Below are 12,200 nucleotides of genomic sequence, written 5' to 3' on the forward strand. Positions count from 1 at the left end.
CTCCCAAAGCTGTGTCAGTGCCACTGTTGAGCTCTAACTAAAGGTACCTGAAAATACATGAGAATATGTCACAGCAACTTTTCACTAGGTCAGCCAAGTCCAGATAGTACAATTGTGGTAAAAGCTAAACCAAAGTTACAGTGTTTGTGTCTTTCATAGTACTACTTTATATAAGCAAAAAGATATGCCCAGAATAGCTTTCCTACTAATTAATAACTATTGTCAGGAAATTATTTTTCTGCCTATGACAGTTACGATGAAAGCAAAATTTAGGAGGGCTACATAAAATATGTTTTCATCATGACAGGGGGATAGAACTTTAAAATATGAACAGAAACTACCCTGATATACTTACCCACAGAAATTTCCATCTTGAAGAAAATGGCTGTTTCACGGCAGCTTCAAATGTTGAGGTGGTTGTTATGCTCTGTTGGGAGAGAAGCAGCAAAGTAAAGTTCAAACTAATCTTTCTGAAATTCCCTCTTCTCCCTATAGAGTCTCATGTCCTTGGGTAGGGTGGAGGACAGAATCCAGACCACAAATATTTGAAACACCATTACAATAAAAATCTGATGGTGTGTGATCCATCATATGATTCCATACAATCCTTTTAGTGAGTTATATACAAATATCTGTGGTAAACAAGCAGCTACCTAGAGGACCGCATAAAGATGGGAAAACAATTAGGAAGGTTAATTAGATTTTGGTCCTGTGTTTCGTGGTCCTCTGTCCCAGCCCAAAGAGATGTGCTTCTCCCCAGCAGTGTTTCACTTCATCCCAATGCAAGGGCTCCACTGAAGCCTTGAAGATGGCTATACCACAGGCAGGAGCTGTAAGGGAAAGGTCCAGATCAGTGCTAGGACTTGCAGGCAGATCTGACTCTGAATATTCTTCAGTCACACACAGTCCCAGATGGTTACATTTGTTAATCTTTTTCCTTGTTTGTTTGGGTTTTTTTCTTTTTCTTTTCCTTGCTTCCCCTTCACTTTAATTTTTTTTTTTTTTTTTTTTTTGCTTGAAACAAAACATTGAAATGTTACTGAGGAGAAAAAAGTTATGAATGGCGACATTTGGAAGGCTTTACCTTTTGTGTAGGACTTCTAATTTGGTGGTGTATATGCAGTTGTGTTGATTTTATCAGAGGAAGAATTCGAGAACTTGGTTGCCTGGAATGTTTAAAAATAAGCTTCATGCCAGGAACCCCTCTGAATTTCAGAGATTTTTGTAGAGAGATGGCAGGCTTGATGACCATATTTTCAGGTTGGTATGAGTCTCATACATAGGTCTAAATTAATGAAATTATATCTGTTTAGACCAGTTAAATATTTGGCTCAAACACACTGTGGAAGTAGATATATATAAAAAGATGCTTTGGATATATATACCGTAAAACCATTATCCAAAGCAAAGGCACTTTAGGACTCAGGGCAATTCTTCAGCAAGTGTAATTTGTCATCGCTCTGATGATTTCAGTAAGGCTGGGAGTATTTGCATCAGCCTCACAGAGTGGTGCTTCCTTCTCATGCCGTAAAGTGAGATCTGGCAGTCCTCGGAGGATGGGGATCCTGTATGAGGAATACCAGATTTGATACCCCTGTAGCTTGTAAGGTTGAGTTTTAAAAGTTGAATGAAAGAGAAGTTTGAACAGGTTGTATTAGCCAGTATTTACACACGTAATTGGCCAGGGCTGGAGGGAGAGTTTCTTTAGTTGGTTTTATAATTTCCTTTTCACCAATTTTGTGGAATTAATGGAATTCCTTTTGCTTCAGAGGTTGTTTTGGAGCATATCCGATGCATTTAGTTGAAAAGTGATGGTGACTTTTCTTCCTCCCTGCCTTAAAGCGTGAACCAAGTTCAGAAGAAAAAGTTGTCAAGAAAGAAATGCAGCTGGTACCAGTAGGAGCATACCCTAATGGTCCTGAGGCACTGACAAACTGCAGTTACTCTGTGCTTTTCCCAGGTCAGGGTCATACATGCACCACAGGCACTACCCACTGTGGTTTGGCATGAGAAATAGTCCATGCCAAAGAGCAAGATAGGCCTGGTTTATTTTTAGGGATCCTCCTCCTCCTGTGTTATAGGCTGGCCAGTCTTTGCTGCAGTACCACAGTGCTGGTATGCCTCACCTGAAAGACAGATGGTTGCTTGCTGTTTGTCTTAAACCAGCACTTCCAGTGTTGCCTTAACATTGCCTGTCACCACGTACTGCAAGAATATTTCTCGAGATGTGTTGCAGTTGGAAAATGTGGGAAAGGGATGGACACTTTGAAACACCAACTGCTACAAACCCAGACTCCTGGCTGTTACAAAACAAAGAGTAGTCAGAGGACCCAGCAGCAAGTTGTATAGGATTTCTGAAGAATAGTCCAGAAATCTCATGTGGTCAGTGTTCTGCACTATTTTTAGGGAAAACACAATAATGAGCAGCATTCTCCAAACTGATTATGTCTTTTATCTGAATGCTGCCATTACATCTCACATAGCACATGTTGCCATCAGGCTTGTCCCTCAGGCACAGCTCTGAAAGAGCCGTCAAAAGAGGTGGCTGTGCAGCATCTACAGAGGTTGCACTGAGCAGCAATAGCTACAGCCTCCTGCTTGTTATTAGTTGTTGTTACTGAGTGTTTGGCAATGAATTGGATGGTGAAAGGTAGCAAGAGCAGTAGAAGCTAATCTACACTTTTTTTCTTTCTGTGTCTGTATACATTTTTTTGTAGGCAGAATTTACAGACAGCAAATTACAATGCTGTGCGGTGCAGTCATCTCCTAAGATAACACTGGTAACTCCATCGCCCGTACTGAGATCTTTGGCGGAGACTATACCAACTCCAACAGTCCAGACAGTCTATACGTCACATAAACCGATTTCACTGGCAGACAGGTACTGTGCAGTTCTTTCACGAAATACTATGATGCTCTCTGCATTAATCAGCTTGATTTCTCTTTTTCTGTCATAATTACTATAAGCTGCCATTTCTCCTGATACCAAAAGATTTCCATTTGCTGCTTCACACCTACTTCAGAATAGGTGGGTTATGTGAAGAAACATCTATAACTCGTATCTGCTCTGAGAAAAAAAGCCTACCTTAATTAACTGTGGCAGCTAGCAGCGTACCATTTCTATGGCCAATGGCCTGGAGAGAAAGGGTTGTGCAGATTTTCCTCAGGCAAGTCATTTTGTCTGAACCACAAAGGTTTTCTTTTAATAATTGCTGTTGCAATTTGTTTTTTGAAATTAAATGTCCATGGGGTAAATCTGAGGTTGAGAAATGTCTGCTCTTCTAAATGAAAAACAGACACTGGTTTTCCTTCTTTTTCCTCTTTTTTTTTTTTTTTTTTTTTAGTAATGTCAAGCTACAGTGGTCTTTCTTGTGGTTTCTCAGAGAAACAACAAGCCGTCCCATCTTTCCACAGGCAGCCTGCTTTCATTTTCTATTTTTCCATCCTACTGGTTTTGCATGCTGGCTTCTTATTCTAGAATTTAATCAAAGCTGAATTTCCCAAGCTGATAATTTACTGAATACAAATGTAGGAGTGGATATAATCAATACTTCTGGAGCAGAAAAAGTCCTAGGCTTATGCCGAAAAGTATTTCTTTGGCATCATAATAAATGAGCCTTTTTTACTTTTGGATTCACAGTCAATTCCCATTTTCATTTGTTAATTATTTTTTGCAGATGTTGGTTTAATTACACCTGCACACTTGTTCAACATTGCTAACTCATCTAAAAATTTATCGTTCCAGTGAAAATGTAATTCTGAAGCTGTAGTGCTGAACTCAGCTTCTGTAGGATGTCTTGAGCACAAGTGGGTGATTCCACCCCTGCTTGTCCATGAAAGGGCTGCAGGGTTTCTGCAGTGCAGTTTAACTCTGCAAACTGTTTTACAATTGTTAGATACTTAACTCTCAGAACAACACAGTAAACAGGTTTTTAGGGTTTTTTTTCCCCACACTATTTATTAAGAAATGGAATCACTAACCCAGGGCATTCCCCAGTGTTGCAGAGCCCACAGGCTCTGGAGTGAATAGGTGTGTGAGATCAAGGACTTCAGGCTCTGCTTCCCACACTCTGATGTGTGCAGGACTGTAGTAAATTCAGCGTTTATAGATGTCCCCCAATATCAGACCATGCCAAGGAGCAGAAGGCTGTAACACCAGTCTTTTGTGATGTCATTTACTGTAGCTGTTTCAGTTTTAGAGTCCCAGGCCAGCTTCCTTTGAAATCAGTAGCCTTTAATGGGGATGAGATTAAGTCCTAAACTGTTTTGCCATATGGGTCTTTTTATGTCCTTTTTCTTGCCTCTGTTTGTTCTTCAGAAATATCAAGCGGTACTTGTTTTTGAATCAGCCATCAGTTATCAGCCTTTTCACTGAATTGAGTCTGACCTTTTTTCCCCCTCCTTTGGTATTTTGAAAATGTTAATTATTTTAAATTGAAATCTGAGACTTATTGTTGTTCCCATAATTGGCTGTTTGTGCATTAATTACACAGCGCTGAGACTCTGAGGCGTGAACTTGAGAGAGAGAAAATGATGAAAAGACTCTTGATGACAGAATTATGAAATTCGCACTTCCATCAGATGGAGAATGGATTGGGGCCTTTCATGTGCCTTCTGTCTGTTTACATTCCTCTGCTTCTGTGTACTCAACATAATGCATCGGGAAATGTGTGATATTCCTGGCTCGCCTGGATTCACCACGGTTGGTTAAAATTAAGTCTCAGCTAGACTTTAACTTGAAGGAGTTCCTTTATTCATTTGCTGCTGGGAAATAAACCTTCAATCCTTTATCACTCCTGAGATTTTATACTATTAACACAATTAATTTCAGGTTTGGTTTTGGTAAATCTAGGGCAAAAAGGATCAGCAAGGAGCATACTGATTTCTATTGGGAAACACTGTTCTGTACATATGTTAATAAGTGCACAGAAATTAATGTTATGCAGAATATTTTGATAGTAACATAGAAAATATGTCATTTTGTACAACTGAAAATTGCAATGAGCTACTGCTGTTTGTTAAAGAACCATTTTTAAAGCAGAAGAATGATTATTACATCCTAACCCCAGGACTGTTAGTCTCCACAGAAAAAAACGGCTGTCTTATTAAATTCCTAACCTTAACCTTCACTCAGAGATATAAATAGCTGCAAGGGGAAAAGACACCCCATCATACAGGTATACGGACCCAACGCTCCCTATAGCTTGTCATCTTGACCTAAACCTTCAACTAAATATTACCGTATTTCCATTAATGGAAAAAATCAGTTGTTTAAAGTAATTTGCTACTGACTTTCTAGCTTGATACTGACTTTTTTTAACTAAGTGAGAAGTTTTACCTTCTCCAGGTTGCCTAAGCATTGGGGCTCACCCACACTCAGCTTCTGCCCTTGCAGAGCTTCAGTGGTGTGGATGTAGCTTGCGCAGGAAGGACTTTTTCCTTCGTGGGTAGATAAACCACCTTCCTGACTGAGATTAATTGATTGATCACTTTAAAGAATAATAACAATGATAGTTTATGGCATAGCTATGTCTACACCCATTTTTTCACTCAACTAATCAGCACGTGTGTACTAGCAAACCTGTGGAGGGTACACCTGGCTATACGCCCCGTTCACCTCCAGCACGCAAGCAGCCTCTACGTTCAGTGGAGCTATCTCAGGCATCAGGTGGGGTGGGTGGTCCAGTGCTAGCAGAACCGCAGCCCCAGGGAGGGTGTGTATGTTTTACAGGTAATGCTACCAACTAGTTCCTAGGAAAAAAAAGGTGTTCTCCATTCCCCCCTGTTCAGTAGTGCAGGGTCATCTAGAAAGTTACCAACAACTGACTGTCAGCTACAAGGTACTCTTCCAACAGGAAAGCTTTTGTGCGTTTTGTATGGCTGAAGATGTATATTTTTCTGTTACTCTGTACACTGTGTTCTCTTGTTTGTATTAAGATAAAAGATTGCCCTTAATTTGATACTGATTACAATGGCTTTATCTCAGCTTAAGCAGTTTGGTTGCATGGAGGCTGGGAAGTGATTGCTGTGAGACTGGGTTTCCTTCAGAATAAGCTTATGCTCTTTTTCTGAAATGAGAATTCTTAAGAGCATCGTAGGACTGTGGATTGCAATGTGGAGGTATAAAATGACTTGTCTATTTTATATTTACTGGGACAAGAATTTAGCATTAGGCTCTCCAGTTAAATCCAACAAACCCAAACCTTTCTGGTTGCCATAAAATGGGGCAAAATAAACAGCACAAGTATTAGGTAGAAACTCAAAATACAAAATGTAATGAAGTAGCTCGACATGAGCAATGGGCACAAGGAGCCGTAGAAACACACCTGGACTGCAGATTTCAGAGTGCTCAGGTGACTTTGCTGGGTAATCAGATCTGACTTGTACACTGTCCACCTTCTCGTTACAGTGCCAGGACACTTCTGTTCCTTATGTTTTAATGTGCTGCTCCATCAATCCAAGGTTATTAAAAATGGATTAGGAACATTAAATCCCTCTAAAGAAATGAGAAAGGAAAGGAAAATGCAACAGACACAAAAGGCTGCATCTTCCATGTCCTGTTACTCTTTTCTTACCACTTCCCAGAAGGTACTGGAGGAGGGAGAAGAAGCAGCAGCACATTTTGTCTATGCCCAAGTAAAAGTGAGCATTGTGAAGAACAAATAAAATAAAATCGTAATTAGAGGTGCTGTTTTGGAAGAGGAAGGCAAAGTAAGGTTGAGAATGGCACAGCACTGACTCTAGCTGAATCTGGTCTTCTGCCGGCTGTTACACAACCGTTGTGTGAACTGGTGGCAGTTTCACAAAGTCATTGTCAAAGAAAAACAGAAAAACCAGACCTGAACACACACTTCAGTTGTACTGATTACCATGGAGGGGACTTTGGGAACCCTTCAATATGCCTTCAGGTTTGGGGGCAAGTAGATCCAATTGCCCCCATTAGGGCAGTCTGGTCACATAAGCAAAAGCCTTTAGCAAAACTGAATGCCTGACTCAGACCAGCCCATCAGATGTTCTGGCTCATAAACAAGCCATTAGTTTATTATTTTAAATGCAACATTTTGCTCCTGTTGTATAAAAATTCTTCAGCTGAAATAGTCAGAACTGGAAAACAAGAAACATGAACCAAGGTTACTTTACAGTGGCCAAGTCTTTATAGTTGAGGTGTGCCCTGGCATAGCTGAGAAAGAGCAGAGACTCCTCCCTCCTCAGTTCCCACCAGGAGAAGAGGGGAAGGCTCGCGTGGCTGCTTAGTTCGTGTGGGATGTTTTCCACAGAACGACCCCAAGTACGTTGCCTTGTCTTGTTTTAGTGTCTTATCCACTGGCTGCCACCGTTTCCTATTCTGCAATCTAATGGAGCTTTATTAAAACTGTTTTCTGATATCAGACTAAACTTTTAACTGTGGAATGTCATCAACTTGTTCTTTCTTACTACGTACCTTCTTCAGCCACGCTTAAGCGTCTCAGTTTTCACATCCTCTAAATAAACACTCCTGCCTCACCTCTGGTTGGGAATTACACTGTTAGGACACCTGTTACTCAAAACTACCATACACAAGACAATGTCAACATGAATATATGCTGAGGGGCAGATAGTCTAGATTTGCCCCTAGACTTTAACTTTACAGGTGTTAAAGGATACTCTGCCCGAGGGTATGTCTATATAACAGTGCAGAAGTATCTGAGCTAGCTTTAATGAGCTTGCATATGTAGTTGTGGCAGCATGAAGCCCAGCACAGGCTATCATTATCATGTACATTGACACGTGTAAAGATAACGCATTTGAACAGCAGCCTTCTGAAGCATGGTCTCCAGAGTTGGTGACAGGAAAGGGTGGCTGAAAGGAATTTGTCTCTTCAACTCTCCTGGGAAAGGGTTCATCTCACCTAGTGTTAATATGCCCAACTCTCACCTGATGAGAGATCAAAGGAACTGCCTTCCAGAGGTGCCTCTGACTTAAATGTCTACCTTTATACTGCTTGAAGTTAAGTGAGATGAATCCTGCTCTCCATCCCTCTGGTTAAGTGTACATTGCAAACCCTTGCCGACACGGCTACATCATCCAGGGGTGCTTTGAAGTATGATTTGTGATCGACGTAGCTCTGCCAGCAAAAGCCTTGCGCGTTAGGTGTAAATATACGATCAGAAACACCCTGTTGCCAGAACAGCTTTTAACCCTTATGGGGAGAACAGAATGATGAAACCTCCTGCTATAGCCATGCTGGCAAAGCCTACCAGGGGTGGCTCTGGCTTTTAACAGTGCCCCGAGTGATGCTCTGACCCGGTCAGCAGATCCCAGCTTTCCAGCGTGAAGTCTCTAAGCGGCAGAATGCAATGTTGTCATGTTTGGGTGATTCCAGCAAAATTTATTGGCCATTTAAATAGCTATGCAAGGAGTTAAATATTTTCTCATATTGCAGTCTCTTATAGAAGCCAACCAATTGTGCTTTGTTTTTGTGTGGTTCAGCTGTTTTCACTATTTTGTTTTAAAAGGAATAACCGGGTTTTCTTCAGAAATGTTGTTTGAGATCCCACATCTCTATCATATCCCACAGTGTGTGCAGATTTTTCACATTTCAAACATACTTAGACCCTGAAAGTGCAATGTTTGAAAATTAACTCCTCCAAAGTTTCAGTTTGTGGCTTCACAAGTCTCTTGCAACAGGATGCCTACGTGCCCATTTGAAACAGAGCTGGCAATGCAGTGAAATGTTTCATTGGAGGCAGCATCATGTTTTGTTTGAACTGTTTACAAATATCCTTTGTTTTTCTTTCTTTTTTTTTTTTTCTGAATACATTTCTGGTTCATTGGCTACAAAAACCTACTCATAATTATGCAATGGAATATTGTTTCTTTCTTTTTTCTTTTTTCTTTTTTTAATGTCCTGATGTTCAAGGAGTTTGCAATAAATATACTGAGGCTGATCTGTAATTGCATGTAAGATCAGCCTCACAACTGTGTTTTGTAGAGTTAAGTGCCGTAAAAGAACCTGTAGATGACATGGAGAAGGAGGGAAAGGAGAGAGTAAGTGGAGGAGAAGGCTTCTTTGTCAGCTGCTGCTTGGACTGGTGGGTAGCAGCTTTGGAGTAAGATTGCTCACCCCATTTTGTTTCATCTGAGTAGCAGCGTGTATCATCAGACAGTGTATGATGGCATTTTGTTGAAAACATGCCTAGAGAGAAACTTTTACGGCTCAGCTGTTTACCTGTTCCTGTATTCATGCCTGCAATAAATGAGATTAAAAATGTCACAGAGTCTGAGCAATTTGTAGTCAAATCAGTCATTTAGGAGGCATGGGGCAGTATGCCAATTAAAGGAAACATTTGGTTGCTGATAAAGTGGTTCCACCTTCATAAAAAAAATACATCCTAAGGAAAAAACAGGTAATTTCTTCAAAAAGTCCAGAGGGTTTTCTCCAGCTTAAAGTTCCAGACCAGTGTTGTAGGGTGCCCATCATCTATTGGGTCGTTAGTTGGGGCACGCCTTGGTGAATACCAGAGATGGAAAAACACTGGCAGGATCAAGGTAGAGAAACACAAAACATGGCATGTTGGTGGTCTTTCAGCTGGGGCTTGTGAAAAGCACTACTGGAGTGGAGGGGTGGGGAGAAATCTTCCATTTCACACAGGGCTGAGACACCCCAAGTTACTAAACTGCTCCATGAAGGAAAATTAAAAAAAACCCCACCAAACAACAATCAAAGCCTGTTCATTGTAAATATTTGTTGTTTTAACACAATTAAAACATTTCGCTCAGATTTTTGCCCTTGATTTTGCCGTTCCTTAAATCTCTAATTGAAAAGTTTTTTCAAAATAAAACTTCTCCATTTTCTTTTGTTGAAGGATCTCTAAATCAGGACGGTTTTGATATTAACTTTCCCTGTACATTTATGAAATAAAATCCCAGTAATGTTCACCCCATTTTCTGAGGTTGCCAAAACTATATTTGGAAGGAATATGATCCCATCCTAATTTCTCCAACTGGGTATTCATCTATTTTTAATATCTATGCAGGGAAAGCAGGGAGAGCAACAGATCAATGTTCTTCCATCAGTACTCAATTTGTACCAAGAAAATTGATTAGCTAGCCAGGAAACCTAGTTAATTAATTCCCCTTAATACATGTCTTTGTTAAAGAGATAGTGTTCTGAGGTGCAGGAGAATGAGAAGCTGTACGCTAAAAAATTGTCAAAGACTTGTGTAACTTGGCTGCAACTGAGAAGTGTGAGGGCTTCAAAGATGTAAATCTGAACAATTTTTTGGTTTATTATGAGATGACTGATCTATGGAACAGGATGCAAAGTCATTGAGATAAATTCTGTTTCTCAGAGGACATGCTTTCTAGAGCAGAAAACAGACTTTGTGTGCAGGCACTATTAACTCGGGGCAGGGGGGAAAGATGAGGCAATAGTTACCAGACTGGCTGTGTTGCAGAAATCCTGCTGCAGCAGTGGGGTGGGAAGGTGCCCATACAGGTGCAGACACAGGTGGTGGAACAAACCCCAGCCCTCCTGAAAGGCGATGGCCATACTCTCACCAACCGCACTGAAGGCTTTGGGGCTGGCTAGCACTGGGATCCCCGTGCCCAAGTGCAGCTTGCCCTAAAGGGCAACCCTACAGCAAGCCCAGTGCCACAGCTGGCTGTCACGAGGCCTGCCACAGGAGATGCCAGGGAATAAGGGAAGTAAAAGATCAACCTCTGCCCTCCCCCAGCCACCCCACAGCAAGTTCATGGGACCATTCCCAGCTCCTGGTGTCAGATGAGGAGAGCGGGCTTGCCCTTTTTGTAAGAAGCTGGGCATGGGATCAGCTTAGCTGTGGCATCAGATGTGTTTGACAACCCTGACCATTGCAGCTATGTCTTGTGTGCTGCCAGTAGCACATATGGTACTTAAGGTGCCTTCTTGCCAGGCTTTAGGGTCTGCAGTGGTCAGGGGAGAAGGGAGGAAAACAACCCACACCATTACCTGCAGGGCAGCCTGATAGCAAAGCAGTGCCTAAAACAATGTTTGTCTTTTCAGTTTATTTTAAAACTATGTATATAAAATTGCATAATTACATAGGTAATATACAATTGACACTATTTTTTTCAATGCATATTTCTACAGTGTGTGTGGTATATAATGCCAGTGACCACACAGCTCTGCCATCAGAGTATCTGGCACAGCAGTGAGGCATAAAAGCCACATGGAACTCCACTGTTTCATGCACTGATTATCCAGCTCTTCAAGCGAAGAGACACTTATCCTTCTGCATCATTCTTCCTCTGCCTTTCATTAACAAAGTCTTTTGGAAATCTAAGGAAAACACAGAGCACAAATTCTTTTCTTTAAAGATATTTAGTCAGCGATGCTTAGCATCACAGGGCCCCAGTGATGTTAAGAACTCAAGTATCTTTTTTTTTTAAATTATTTGCCTTGTTGCTTTTGAAAACAGCAACAAAAAAATATGATTTCTGTACTACCCGCTTTCCACTCTGCTCTGGCTGCTGGCTCCTTCTAGCAGTGCCAGGCTTGGCAAGGGCATGAGGTGGCTTGGTGGTAGAGGACAAGGGTTGGTTTTTTTGGGCAGAGGGTGGACAGCCAACAACCCCCAGCACTTCCTTCCCTCCTGTGGTACACTTCTTGCTGTGGTCAACACAACTGCTGCATCCTTCAAGGTGGGACCTGAGCTGCCTGGCTGGGAGGTGGGGAGATGTTTGCAGCTCCAGGGTCACCCACGGAGGGTTTGAGGCTGGTGGGGCTGAGAGCTGCGGTGCTTATGTATGTGAGAGGCACACCTAAGAGCTGGGGCTCTGGAGATTTTGGAGGCTGCGTTGCTCCCAGTTTCTGCAGGCATGAGATGCGTGAGGCTCTCGGAAGGGAGGCCAGCGTGAGCTGCCCTCTACCTGGGTATGTGAAATTAGGGATTTGATGGCAGGGGAAACACTGTGAAACTGGTCGCTTCTCCCTCCTGCAAAGGAGTTTCATTCCTGTGCCCTCCACAGCTGACTAAGCCCAATAGGGCCGGGCTTTGCTCAAGGAACAGAGCGAGGGCTGTGGCAGGGCTGTGGTCAGGGCCTTTGGTAGTACTGAAGAAGACCAGCAGCACCCTCATCACATGGGCTCACAGCTCTTTTGAGGCAACACAGGAATGACAGCCCCCAAGAAGCACCTCTGCCAAGGCTGCTGGCATACGAAGACAGGGAGGGGGAGTGCT

The 12,200-nt window shown here is 42.0% G+C and overlaps 1 protein-coding gene and 1 long non-coding RNA gene across 3 annotated transcripts in view; one reads left to right on the forward strand and one right to left on the reverse strand.

Annotated features, from left to right (window-relative positions):
- EPB41L4B (erythrocyte membrane protein band 4.1 like 4B) overlaps positions 1-9,253 on the forward strand; it is a 180,120-nt gene extending 170,867 nt beyond the window's left edge. For both annotated transcript variants that reach the window (XM_074824909.1, XM_074824919.1), the window contains 2 exons: positions 2,718-2,881; positions 4,494-9,253. In XM_074824909.1, coding sequence (XP_074681010.1) covers positions 2,718-2,881; positions 4,494-4,563 — 234 coding nt within the window. In that variant the 3' untranslated portion in view covers positions 4,564-9,253. The remainder of the gene's footprint in view (positions 1-2,717; positions 2,882-4,493) is intronic.
- The window catches only part of LOC141923549 (uncharacterized), a 35,009-nt gene that overhangs the window by 1,786 nt on the left and 21,023 nt on the right, over positions 1-12,200 (reverse strand). Inside the window, exon 2 of the long non-coding RNA XR_012623329.1 lies at positions 356-427. This is a non-coding gene — a long non-coding RNA (uncharacterized LOC141923549). The remainder of the gene's footprint in view (positions 1-355; positions 428-12,200) is intronic.

This window comes from Strix aluco, chromosome 1, assembly GCF_031877795.1.
Source record: "Strix aluco isolate bStrAlu1 chromosome 1, bStrAlu1.hap1, whole genome shotgun sequence".
NCBI classification, from domain to species: Eukaryota; Metazoa; Chordata; class Aves; order Strigiformes; family Strigidae; genus Strix; species Strix aluco.